Here is a 13,624-nt window from a genome sequence, read left to right on the forward strand (position 1 = left end):
ATATAGAAGTGCTACCCAACTAAAGAAGAGGCTGGCACAGTTCCTTAGACCCGCTGGACGGTGGTCGCAGAGTCTGCTGGGACTGCCTGGGTCTTAATCCCAGGAAGAGGAAGGAAGGACGCAAGACCGTTCTGAAGCGGGGATGTCCTATCCTTAACATTGGACTTACAGAGGAGAGATTCTCTGAGCTCTCGTGGTGCTGAGCTCCCCTAGGAAGGAAGGACGGGAGACCATGCTGAAGCGAGGACGTCTGCTCTAAACCCTGGATTAACAAATAAGCAAAAACTGTGTTCAGAAACTTTATATGTGTTCAGCTATAATAGTACCTGTTTGGGGTGGTAACCAGCTTAGCTGTCCATCCAGGTAGTAAGGGTTGAAGCCGAGTGTGTAGTTAGTCTCCTAAGAGGAGTAGGAGTTTATTTTATGATTTTGTTTTGACTTAAAGGGACGGTGGTGGGCCTGTTAGTATATTATTTATCCCTATAAATAAACCCTATATAGAGAAATAATATGTTTCCTGCCTTAATCTAGGACTTAAAGATGCTACAACGTGGTGTGGGCATCATAATATAAATATATAATGATAAATGTATGAGGTGTGCATGCATGTGTGGGGTCTTTATGTGTACATATAATGCATGAGTGAGGTGTGTGCCTGTGTGTGTATATATGATGCATGTATGGGCTGTGTTTGTGTGTATGTATGATGCATGTGTTGGGTGTTGTAAGGGAATGAAGAGGTTAGCTCCCTTTTCAGACTGCACGGGTGTCGGATTTCATACCTGAACAGGGAGGTGAGGACAATGAACTCCTGATTAAGCAGGCATAAAAGGCAGGAAGTTGCCAAAGACAGAGAGTTAGTTTTTCCCCAGGAGGGTAGAGAAACTTCTCCCAGCTAGAAAGGACCCTGGCTGTTGCTCTGGTTCACTAGCCCTGTGAGTACCTCTGCTGCTGGGACCAGCTGGGACCCCAATCCCAGGATAAAAGACTGCTACGAGCTGGACACGGCCTGCTCCCCGGAACCGGCGTTCCTGTTTACTGTTGGAACTGCAATACAGATAAGACTTTCTTATTATACTTTGTATGTGGAGCACAGGTTTTTTGGACGAAGAACCAGATTAGCTGGCTGCCCTGTTAAAAAGGGACTGCAGTATAAATGGAGTTAGTTTCCCTAAACGGGAATAGGTCTTTGTTTTATGTTTTATTTTGACTTAAAAGGACAGTACCCATGATGTTCATTTGCCTGGTGGATAATAAAACCACTACAGTTAAGGTTTACACAGTGTCTATGCATCTGTCTGACCTCGCCTACAGGCCATGCCGTCACAGGTGTGTACGGATGTTGCACACATTATTACTCCCACGGGTGTGTTCCAGCAGGACTAACGCTTTATTGCACCTGCCATTGGGTGCAATAACGAGCATTACACCTGTATGTATTTTGTGCATATATGCTTTGTGTATGTGTGTGCATATATGCATAGCAAGCATGGTGTGTGTATGTAGTGTGCACGGTACATGTGTTTGAGAAATATATACTGTGTTTGTTCATGCATGCTGTCTGCATTGGTGTGTGTGGTCTGTTAGCTTGCGTGGTTTGTATGTATGATGTGTTTAAATATATATAGTGTGTATATCTGATGTGTGTTTTTATTGTACATTTGTATGTGGTTGGAGCTTGCTTATTGTATGGTGTGTGCATGCGTGTGTATATCAGGCATGCGTCTATGTATAGTGTGTGCATGCATGTGTGTTTGGTGCGTGTAACGTGCGTCTATGCATGGTCTGTGGGCTGCCTGGTTCCTGGGTCAGTTGCTTGGGCTTACCACCTGGGCTAAACCTTGCCAGCCCCTGCATACACAGAGTAGACTTACTCTCTCTGCATCCACACTCAAACACAGAATAACATTGAAGATCCAGCCAATTTCCTGAGTCTCCCCAAGTCTTGGACAGTCACCCAGTAATTCTGAATGTGAACTTTTAGGACCCATCAGCGATTTCCACAGGCACCCAGTGGGTTTCCCCAAGTCTGCTTAATACAGGAAGTGCTAACATGTATTTTGTAAGAGCACAGAGAGACGCTGAGCTGAGTTCTCACTTGTCCTTCCCAATCCCACCCATTGAAGCAGACGTTTCATTGGTCACGTTCTTTTTTTAATTTATTGTGCAGATAACATTTATAGACATAAAAACATGGCACTTGTCCACCAGCACGTTACAAAAGACAGTGGCAAAACGGATTCTCTTCTAACATGACAGTGAACTGTATGTTGTCACTTTCCTATCCCAGTTAAAGAGGGGAGCGCCCCGATTACAATCTGGTATGATTGGCACCCCAGAGATGGCAGTAACTGAAAGTAGAGTATTAGCATAGTTATTTCTGGACAGCAACATCAAAGTCAGGATATTAAAGGATGGACAAACACAATTCTGGTTGAAGGTCCTTAGTTAATAGAACGTGAAGTTGCTTCCCCATGCTGGACAATATTTTGTTCCCATTTATTTGAATGGAACTGAACTGGGAAGCAACATCACTGCATCTTGAATTGAAGCCTCCATGATTAGCTCTGGGTCTAATGATAATATTTATTTCTTATGGAGTGCTGTACATACATTTTGCAGGCACAATGAGCCTGTGCAATAGAGCCTACAATCTAATTTTTGTGCCTGATGCACAGGGAGATAAAGGGACTTGGCCAAGGTCACAATGAGTTGACATCGGGATTCAAACCAGGTTCAACGGCTGCAATCCTTCACAGATTAATCCTCAACACATTACATCAAAAAAACATTGTAATTCATAAGGTTCACTGCATGCAAAAATGAAATAATTCAGAAAGTTCACAGGAGATTAGTCTTTTACATTGCAAGATTTCCCTAACTGCAAATTGACCACTCTTGTGAAATCTTCCTGTAGGGTGAATGATGCACTACATTTCACAGGGACCAAATAAACTGCACCAGGTTCATGAAAATAAATAGTCCCAGTAATTAAAAATGGATTTCTTTATTTTCTATGCGCCAGGGAGATCACCAATACATCACCACCAGTGATCAAAGTGGTTTTTAAAAGTAATGGTACTGTGCGCGGTTTAAAAATAAATCTACATTTACTAAACACTGAAGCAAAGTTTTGTATGGTATTGTGCAGAGATTTGAGCAGTGTTTATGTTGTAACAATAGTAAGTAGTAAAGGCTCATTCAAATAACTAACTTGTGATGTATACGTTAAAAAAAAGAGTGGGTACTTTGTACCCAAGTACAACAGCACTTGAACCTCTGATCTGTTGGGCGTATAAAAAGGTAACCAAAGTTATCGCACCCACTCATAAGAGAATATCGCGTTATAACGCTGAATATCTCCGGTTTTCCATTGGATTTAGTGGCAGCGATAATGCAGGATATCACAGAATATCCCACTATAACGCGTCATTGGATGCAATAAGCCCGGCTACATCTGTACTTTTATTTTTATTTTTTTACATACAGTGAGCTTTATGAATTACAATATTATTTTTGACCCCTTGTGTTGAGGATTGTGTCTGATAACCAATCAGAGGGGTTATATCCAACTGTTGCGGTTTTGAAGGTTTCAAGGGGAAATCCCTGTTCGTTTGTAAAACAAAAACGTTTTGAAAAACGCAATCTAAAATTCAGTAAGGAGGATAAAAATAGAGATTGGAAAAGACCCCCTACTGTACAGTATGGTGAAAAATAAACGAGCAGAAAAACTGTACTCTTAAAATCAATCTAGGCTGCCTTCAGAGCACAGTGAATATTTAACGCATACAGTATCTCATTATTGAATACAATAGATTGATCGAAAGAGTTTCCATGAGCTGCTCACATTGATGAATCAATAAATGCCCCTAGATTCTGACTTTTTTTTCTCAATTTCACCAGTGTTTAATTTTCCCTAAAGCCAACATCCAAAAATATTATCCTTCCATGTAAAGGTTTGTTTTGTTGGTTTGTAAAAGTGATACTCAGCTCTGCTGTGCCATCTCTGGTTCTGCTACAGCCAGGGTGGAATGTTTTGTAGGCAACTTAGTTACAGACACAAAACAGTTAATGGTGAGGCATTGCCTCTCATTTAATGGGAGAGTCCAATATCTCTTGGTAATCTTGCCTTCCCAACCTGCCCAAGTATAGTTTGTACCCAGCCAACACAAATACGCTGATCATGATGATGGCGCCTCCTATAAGGTCGTAGATGCTTGGAAACATACGCAGCACGAGAAGTTGCAGAATCATAGCTACTACAATCTCCAGGTGCTGGACTGTGCTGACCAGGGCTGGGTGAAACTTATACAAGGCGTAATAGATGCCCAAAAATGCTACAGTGGAGCACAGGCAGATGGCCAGGAGATAGCCCCAAGTTTCTCCATCCAAGGGGATGATTGGTTCTTGAAGGACAAACATAGTGCAGGCTCCCCAAACACTTCCAGTCCACCCAAAGGTAAAAAGGGCAGTCCACATGCTGACCTTCTCTTTAATAGACCTGTAGACTATCATGGACAGAGCTGTGGTCAGTCCGGCCATTACAGTCATAGTATAACCAAAAGCTTCTTTCCAGATGCCAAGGAATGAATTTTCTTCATTAACTATGTTGGGGATCATGACTAAGCAGGCGCCAAATACACTGCTAATTACAGTTACCAAATCAATGTATGCCATGTGTTCATCTAACAGCAAGAAGGCAAGGATAGCACTGAAGACGGTAGTGGTTGCTCTCCACATGATGGTTCCATTGCTCGGAGGAACAATAGAAAATGATGTGTAGGCACACGTTATAGAGATAACATTGCACATCCCATAGAAGAATAACCGTAACCTGTACTCTGGGAGACCAAAGGGAGGCTCTTTGTAGTAACACACCACTACCACAGACAAGACCTGCATGACAGAGCGGATAAATATCAACTCTAGAGAGGGCACTTTGGAGCGGTCAGAAACCAGTCTGGTGATGAGCGCCACACATCCGTGTGCTAATGCTGACCCAAACAGCACTGCCCACGTTTTCCTGGACTGGAAGACAGAGCTGTCCGCAAAGCTTTGCAGCTGCTGCGCGAGCCCACTCTCTTTGTCTTCCATCTGCCGTGGCCTGGCATCCATGGTCCCAAAGAATGTCCTTCCCTTCTTTTTGGCATCTCCTAAGAGTCGTTTCTTGGGATTCTCCTCCACAAATTCTCCATTGTCTTCGCTGGTATCTTCATGCCCATCATCTCCTGGTTGGGGATAGTGGGAAGTGTACTTTACTGTCACTGTGTTGGGATGTATTTTTACCCTCTTCTTAGCTGAATAAGGTTTGGACGGAGACTTATCCATTTCTACAGATAATCTGGAACACACAAGAAAGAGAAAATATCCATGTTATTATACAACTGGCATCAACATATTTATTTTATGGTAATGAATTTGCAGTTAAAGAATTAGTGGTCATATTTACTAAGCTATTCCATAAGACACCTCACAATGTATGAAGATACCTTACAACCCAGAATGTTTTACTGACTTAAAAAATATATGTAATAAAACAATATTAACTTATTAAGGCAGAATAAGTTATCAATATTTAACAAGTTTAAAACTAAACTAATAGCAAAAAATCAAAAAGACTCTTTAAATATACAGTCTGCCTTGTGATACCCTTATACACAGTAGGCCAACATTACATTTCTTTTAGGTGTCGAAGATACTTTTGACTTATTTTTAACAGTGCATCTGCTGAAGAGATTTGTGAGATTTCAAACACGTGTATTGTACGGATTTGGCCTTTCTTCCCTCAGCAAAATAAGATCCAATGTTGTTATATGGAGATAAAGGAAGAGTTTGTTTGAAACACAATTAAAAGACATACAGTGTATACCAACTTGTGTTAAATGTTTGTCAGAAAGGATATTTGTTAATTAAAGGATGTATCTGGGGAATATGTATCAAGGCAAAATAATTCTAGGGTAAAAAAAAAAAATATGTATCATATATGTAACAAAGAAAAAAATAAAATGCAAACACAATAGAATGTTGTCATTGGTATACAGGCATACCCCGCTTTAATGACACTCACTTTAAGTACACTCGCGAGTAAGGACAAATCGCCCAATAGGCAAACGGCAGCTCACGCATGCGCCTGTCAGCACGTCCTGAACAGCAATACCAGCTCCCTACCTGTACTGAAGCTGTGCACAAGCGGGGAGACTATAGAGCCTGTTACAAATGCGTTATTTACATCAGTTATGCAAGTATAGGACGACTGCAGTACAGAACATGCATCGATAAGTGGAAAAAAGGTAGTGTTTCACTTTAAGTACATTTTCGCTTTACATACATGTTCCGGTTCCATTGCGTACGTTAATGCGGGGTATGCCTGTATGTGGTACGGTTTATTTTGCCCCCAAATCACAACACTATTGTCTTGGTACATATTGTTTTCATTATATAAAGGACAAGATCTGGGTCTTGCCGTATTCTATGGTTTTGCTCTATTTAGTCAATATGGGCCATATTCCGCTGTTCTAAATGCTTCCAGGTGAATGAAAAACTTTGGGGGGGGGGGGTTTAGATCGAACGCTAACCTCAATATGAAGAAAACAAGATTTAACGGGGTCGGAGGTTTTACAACAGGAAGGCAAATGAGCAGACTGTGGGCCAAGTGGTTCTTATCTGCTGTAAAGTTCTGTGGTGTTTCTGTATCAAGAAAGAACAAATGCTTATGCAGACCGCTATCTGAAACTTGACATACCGTACCTTTGACTAGGTTTGCTGGCCATGCACTGCTTTTGACACAGGCTTTGTGAAACAGCAGGCATAAGCTTAAAGGGATCCCTGTTAAAGTAGTTAAGAAGCAAAAAGTGATGCATTTCATTACCCAGAATCCCCTACTCCAGTAAAAGCATTGTATGCTGTTTGATTATGGGGTAAAAATTCAGGATGTTTGCTCCACACCAAAAGTATATAATAAGTTCTGATACATTAACCGGTGCTCCTCAGGGAAGACCTGCGTATCAACCAGTATATCCAATGTAATAGATGGACAAGGGCACTGCGGATTTTCAATAATAAAGAATGTATTGTGCCATAGAAACACACAACGTTTCGGCCTGCTGGCCTTTCTCAAGTGAAGTGGCATTAACTAAAGAACAAACATACATACATTAAATAGTCCAAAAATCACAACACCCATATATGCAGGTGCTATGCTGTTAACTTTCTATTCAGGACCTTCATTGGTCACTCAAACGACTCCCACCTCCATAGTGGGCGTATCACACCTGTATGGGGGTTGCCGTAGTGTTCGGGGTCATCACCGGCATCCAATTCTCTGTCCATTATCAGGGGTGTGTCAGCGACATCAATTTGTCAGATTATCAGCTGTCTGATATAGTCTTTTCGGCCCTATCTAAAGGACCTTCTAATGTTCCTACAACTAAACCTAATATGTTTGAACTTGAGGTAGAATTGTTTAAATTAGAGCACCATCTTAATCTTAAATCTTTCTTTTCCAGCAGACTACCATCCGCACAGGACCAGCAACGACAGCAACAGCCACCACAGATACATCCAGATGCGAATACGGTATGTAAGCTTAAGTCTAAATTTATAGCTCCCTGTAAAAGTCCTGCTGTTAATGTCTGTATGGGACTGGTCAAAAATGATGTTAAAAAATTTCTTAACAGAAAACATCAGACACATTATAATCTTAACGAAGCTTCAATTTCTCAGGGGAGCAAAGGAGTCATGAAAGATAAAAATAAAACAAATATAGTGCAATATGTTATACACAAATAATAGTGCTGTAAACAGGCTCCCAAATTCCTACTCACAATAAAGTGGATTTGGAAGCGCAGTGTGCCAGTCAATGCTGGAGAAAACTGGATATCCAGATGAAGTGCCAGGTGGGTGATCAACAGGTGCTGTGCAGAGTACTTGTAGATGGGGGTAGGTAGTCTCAGCAGTCTTAAAGCAGGGGTTCTCCACTCCAGTCCTCCAGCTGACTCCTTCGCTCCCCTGAGAAATTGAAGCTTTGTTATCTATCTAGACTTGGAAACAGTCTATCTCCAAGGGTTGAGAGAAGTAGTCTCATACTTATCACTGTTGTTGAATTCATTTATTTTCATCACAACTTCACTGTTTATTATTTTTATCACTGGTTTTATTTGGTTTTCACTTGAACACGTATTTGGGTATAGATAGAGCGCCATCTAGTTTTTTCTATACATTATAATCTTACTTAATTTATCATTGCTGTAGTACCATTATTAACAGTTGTTCTATGTAGGCACAAGTGAGGCTGTGCATCCTTCATCCACAGCAGGCAATATGTCTTAGTAGAGATAGAGAATTGATATGCAAAGCCTCCCTGTAAGAGATGTGTGCAGAGGTTCATATAATGGAGACGGATTTGGGTGAAATTATATCTGGGCTTTATTGAGCCTGTTCCTTTATCCGGGCAAAACATATACAAAAACAACAAAATAACAAACCCCTATCCCTTTTAACAGCTAACTTACTTCCCCAGACCCTATCTGCGGGACTGGAGGGATATTCCCATTACCAGCCTATCACCCCAAAGTCTCAGGAAGTACATTAAGCAGGTGGCCCTCCATGTCAGTCTGTGGCAGGTTCCTGGGTCCTCTATGTCCAGGAAACATACTGTAGGTCTCTGGGTGTCTGATGTCTTGATCTCAGCACACCTTTATGCTCAAGACAGTGTCCGTGCGCAGGCTTCTCTGCTTTCCTGTGTCAGCCCAATTGTTAACTCAGGAAATTTCTCTCCTGTTTCTCACATCAGGCTTTTCTCAAGAGTCCTAATCAGCCAGGTGGAGTCTGGTTGATTGTCTGTGTGCAATTAACGAGGATGCTGCTGGATTAAAGGCAGTTTCTCTCAAACAGTGATAAGTCCCTGTTACACTCCCTTTGTAATGCGTGTGACATTATACAAAGGCCAAATTTGAGGCTTGTGTTTGATTTTTAAAGCAGGGGGAACAGCTGTCATTTATAGCCTTATCTTTTTCTGCAAAACCTCTTCTGAAATTCTCCTCTCTGACACAGAAGGGGGATGTGTATCAAGATGATGCAATTAGCTCAATGATGGTAAGGATTTTATTTTGGACTAATTTGTGCAGATGTCATATATATGGAACTTGTTATGTGAGTTTCTTATACCTATCTATTGGGCATAGAGGTTAATGTGTCTTCAGGGATGATTAACTTTAATTAATCCAAAGAGAAAGGAAAACGAAGGCAGTTACAGATGCAAGCTTTAATACATCCAGTTCTAATATTGAACCAAGCAACTCACCGCCACACGCTACTCTAACATCTCCTTCTAACTCCCTAAATGCTCAGTTAACTGTTCCCTATAACGCCTCCCCTAACTGCTCCCTATATACCGCCTCGCCCAACTTCTCCTATAACCGCTCCCTATAACTCCTCCGCTAAGTGCTCCCTATAATTTCTCCTATAAAACCTCTGTATAACCCCTCCCCTAACCGGTCTTAACTGCCCCTTATAACGCCTCCCTTAACTGCTCTTATAATTGCCCCTTTAACTCCTCCTCTAACTGCTCCATATAACTATTCCCCTAATTGCCCCTATAATTGCCCCATTTAACATAGAGTAAGTTCTTTGTGTTCCATGTGTTGAGGCTGAATGAAAGCCTATACTCAGACCATCCACGTGTTTTCACAGCCTTACTGCAACACGCTCCCTATTACTTCTCCCCTAACTGCGCCTATAACTAATCCCTAAAGCTCCAACCCTAACTGCTCCTTTAACCACTTCTTATAACTCCTCCTCTAACTGCTCCGATACCGGCTCATTATAACTTATCGAATAATCGCTTTCCATAACTCTTCCCCTAACTGCTTTTGTAACTGCTCCCTACAACCCCTCCTCTAACTGCTCCCATAACAGTTCCTATAACTCCAGGTTAGTAAATAAAAGTTTGAGTGAGTTGTACTGTAACTTCCCATGTATTGGTTATAGAGGCCTATTTGATATTGTGAGATACGGGATGCATTAATGATGCATCAACTTCCATTTATTGAATGATAAAATTCCTGATAAGTATAGTCTTTTTGAAAGGTAGACTTCCAGTGTCTCAGGACTTTGGGCTGGCAGCATTCTCTCAGTGCTATGTTTGAGACACTGGCTGTACTCCCAGGCTACCTTTTTACACATTGCCACTCCGGTTAACTTATTGCACATGGAAGCTGCTGACAGCAGAAGTCAACCCCATCATGCTGGCAATACAGCACGTTCCAATATTCTGGTGACATACAGTACAGTAGAAGGAATCTCTGATTGTCACAATACATGATAGATATATTTATATCTTTATCTTTATCTCATCACTGTAAGGAATCCACACCTCAGTTTACTGTTTGCCTTGCCTTACAGACAGGTGCAGCCCTGGAACACTGCTCCTGATATTTACTGCAGCTCCACCCTGGGTTCACTCATTAAAGCAATGCTGTCACACGCCCCTTCTGCTATTGGTTCACTGACCTTTAAAGGCAGCCTTCCCACAATGCTCCCTGCCGAGCATAGTCCTTCCTGGATGTCACTAAGTGTTCTGCCACAAGCCCCTGGCTTGTTATCTCGTTACTAACTCTGTTTTGTCCTAGTTCTTGTTTCTGTGCTGAAGCATTGAATCCCCAGCGTATCTTCAGCTTCCTGTTTTCCTGAGGCCAGCTACTACTCTATCGTAAAGGCCTGCTTTCCTGAGGCCTGCTGCTAGTTTCACGCAGAGGCCTGTTCCTGTCTCCTATGCTGAAGCGGAGGATTCTCCAGCCCGCTCAGGACTCTTGCGCTGAAGCACTGGTTTACCAGTGCTGCCAGGCGGTGTGCCCACTCTGGTCTGCCTAGCCTTTCCTGAGACCAGTACTATGGGCCATGGTCGCCGCACGCGCAGAGGCCACTCCCGCGCTCACGCTCCTAAGCTGAAGCGGGGAACTCCTGACTACCTGTTGCCAAACTCCTGCTTGAACAATGTTTACCCTGATGTCTCCGATCCTGACCCTGGCTTGTCCACTGATGATGCTGCCTTCTCCAGTCCCGACCCTGCTATGTACGACTACGAACTGCGCAAACCGGATCAGCCTGCATGGTCTAAGGTCGGTGCTATTACAACCCCACCTCAGCCACGCGGTCCGACCCAGGTTTGTGGCGAGCACAACAGTGACAATCACCTTCTCCCAGTTGTCAATCGACATGGCCTGAAGACCTCGCCAATGATCTTCCAGGTACTGCGGGTGGAAGCCTCGCTTCTCCACGATGCTCCAACAAATTTTCTGGTTTCATCCTCCCATCTTACTTTGGTTGTCGTCTTGGTGTTTTCGTTTCCCTTGGAACCCATTTGCGTACCATCTTTGTCCTATTGTGATCACTTCTTCTTGCGATATATCCAGCCTACTGCCATTTTAATTTCTTCCCCCTGTGATGATTTCAAAGACTTTTGTTTGGTTTTGAATACATTCATTCTTATTCCTGTCTCTTCAGGTAATATACAAAACTGAATATATTGCCGCTCGCCAAATGTGTAGAAACTATATAGATGTAGGGTGCATACGGGAATAATGAACACATAGAGAAGGGGAAGGGTTAAGGAGTAACCCAAAAGAAATCCTATTTGCACTCACTAACACTAATAAATGGCTAGGAAAAATTCAATCCTTGGGAGGGGCCCATTCACCATTTAGTAAATATATTAAAACCATTTATTTAACAAATATGCAAAGACCAAAAAATAAATTGTTAAAAGAAACAGGGGGTGGGTGCAGGAAGGTGAGTGATCAGTTTAACTTGTAATCACAAGTGGGTTGTCGCTCTCTAGGGAGATAAGGGACAACATGTACACATGTGTTGTAGTGATACACCAATGGTCCTATAGGACAATATCGCTATATACCCTTTACTTGATAAGGTATATAAGTATCTTATATCTATACCGGTATTAGGGTCAATTTATACAAAGTATATGTTCGAAAAACTGATGCGTTCCAGCGCTCCCTATAGAGGGGGTACCGCCGCTGATAAGCTCCTGTGAATTAATATAACACAGCCTGTGGATTAATATAACACAGTATTAGCAATGAGTGGCAGTATCCACGCTCCTCTAACCACGGTTAGCTAGTAGATACCTCAGCAGTTTCATACATACACTGGGCACATAGTTACTGCGGCATTATTGTATTGTATGTCTTTATTTATATAGCGCCATTAATGTACATAGCGCTTAACAGTAGTAATACATGTGGTAATCAAATAAATAACAGATAATATAAATAACAGATCATGGGAATAAGTGCTTTAGACATAAAAGTAACATTAAGGAAGAGGAGTCCCTGCCCCGAGGAGCTTACAGTCTAATTGGTAGGTAAGGAGAACGTACAGAGACAGTAGGAGGGAGTTCTCGTAAGTGCGTCTGCAGGGGCCAAGCTTTATGTATCATGTGTTCAGAATATTCACAGTGCTATTCATATGCTTCTTTAAGCAAGTGTGTCTTAAGGTGGGTCTTAAAGGTGGATAGAGAGGGTGCTAGTCGGGTACTGAGGGGAAGGGCATTCCAGAGGTGCGGGGCAGTCAGTGAAAAAGGTTTAAGGCGGGAGAGGGCTTTAGATACAAAGGGAGTAGAAAGAAGACATCCTTGAGCAGAACGCAAGAGTCGGGATGGTGCATAGCGAGAAATTAGGGCTGAGATGTAAGGAGGGGCAGAAGAGTGTAAAGCTTTAAAAGTGAGGAGAAGAATGGAGTATGAAATGCGGGATTTGATCGGAAGCCAGGAGAGGGATTTCATGAGGGGAGATGCTGAGACAGATCTAGGAAAGAGTAGAGTGATTCTGGCAGCAGCATTTAGGATAGATTGTAGGGGAGACAGGTGAGAGGCAGGAAGGCCGGACAGCAGGAGGTTACAGTAATCGAGGCGGGAGAGAATGAGGGCCTGAGTCAGAGTTTTAGCAGTCGAGCAACAGAGGAAAGGGCGTATCTTTGTTATATTGCGGAGGAAAAAGCGACAACTTTTAGAAATGTTTTGAATGTGAGGAGCGAATGTAAGAGAGGAGTCGAGTGTGACCCCTAGGCAGCGTGCTTGGGCTACTGGGTGAATGATCGTAGTTCCAACAGTAATGTGGAAGGAGGTAGTAGGGCCAGGTTTGGGAGGAAGTATGAGGAGCTCTGTTTTAGCCATGTTGAATTTAAGGCGGCGGAGGGCCATCCAGGATGATATAGCAGAGAGACATTCAGAAACTTTGGTTTATACAGGTGTTGGGTGTTGAAAAGTATATTTGTGTGTCGTCAGCAGAGGTGATATTTAAACCCAAAAGATGTTATTAGGTCACCTAAAGAGAGTGTGTACAGAGAAAAGAGAAGAGGTCCCAGGACAGAGCCCTGGGGTATCCCCACAGAGAGATCAATAGAGGAGGAGGTGTTAGCAGAAGAGACACAGAAAGTACGATGGGAGAGGTAGGATGAGATCCAGGATAGAGCATTGTTCCGAATACCAAGAGTATGGAGAATATGAAGGAGAAGAGGGTGGTCCACGGTGTCAAATGCAGCAGAGAGGTCGAGTAATATGAACAGAGTGTAATGACCTCTGTCTTTGGCAGCATGGAGGTCGTCAGTT

At 42.5% G+C, this 13,624-nt stretch overlaps 1 protein-coding gene across 5 annotated transcripts in view; it reads right to left on the reverse strand.

Moving 5' to 3' along the window:
- Positions 1-2,132: 2,132 nt before the first annotated feature.
- Positions 2,133-13,624, reverse strand: part of SLC35G2 (solute carrier family 35 member G2) — a 35,903-nt gene continuing 24,411 nt past the window's right edge. For 2 of the 5 annotated variants that reach the window (XM_075570320.1, XM_075570319.1), the window contains 2 exons: positions 11,193-11,437; positions 2,133-5,341 (listed from right to left, as the gene is read on the reverse strand). In XM_075570320.1, the coding sequence (XP_075426435.1) occupies positions 4,090-5,341; positions 11,193-11,359 (1,419 nt within the window). In that variant the 5' untranslated portion in view covers positions 11,360-11,437 and the 3' untranslated portion in view covers positions 2,133-4,089. Of the gene's footprint in view, positions 5,342-7,823; positions 8,008-11,192; positions 11,438-13,624 lie in introns of those variants that run through there. The other 3 variants (XM_075570323.1, XM_075570322.1, XM_075570321.1) reach the window with 3 other exon arrangements.

This window comes from Ascaphus truei, chromosome 14 (assembly GCF_040206685.1).
Source record: "Ascaphus truei isolate aAscTru1 chromosome 14, aAscTru1.hap1, whole genome shotgun sequence".
NCBI classification, from domain to species: domain Eukaryota; kingdom Metazoa; phylum Chordata; class Amphibia; order Anura; family Ascaphidae; genus Ascaphus; species Ascaphus truei.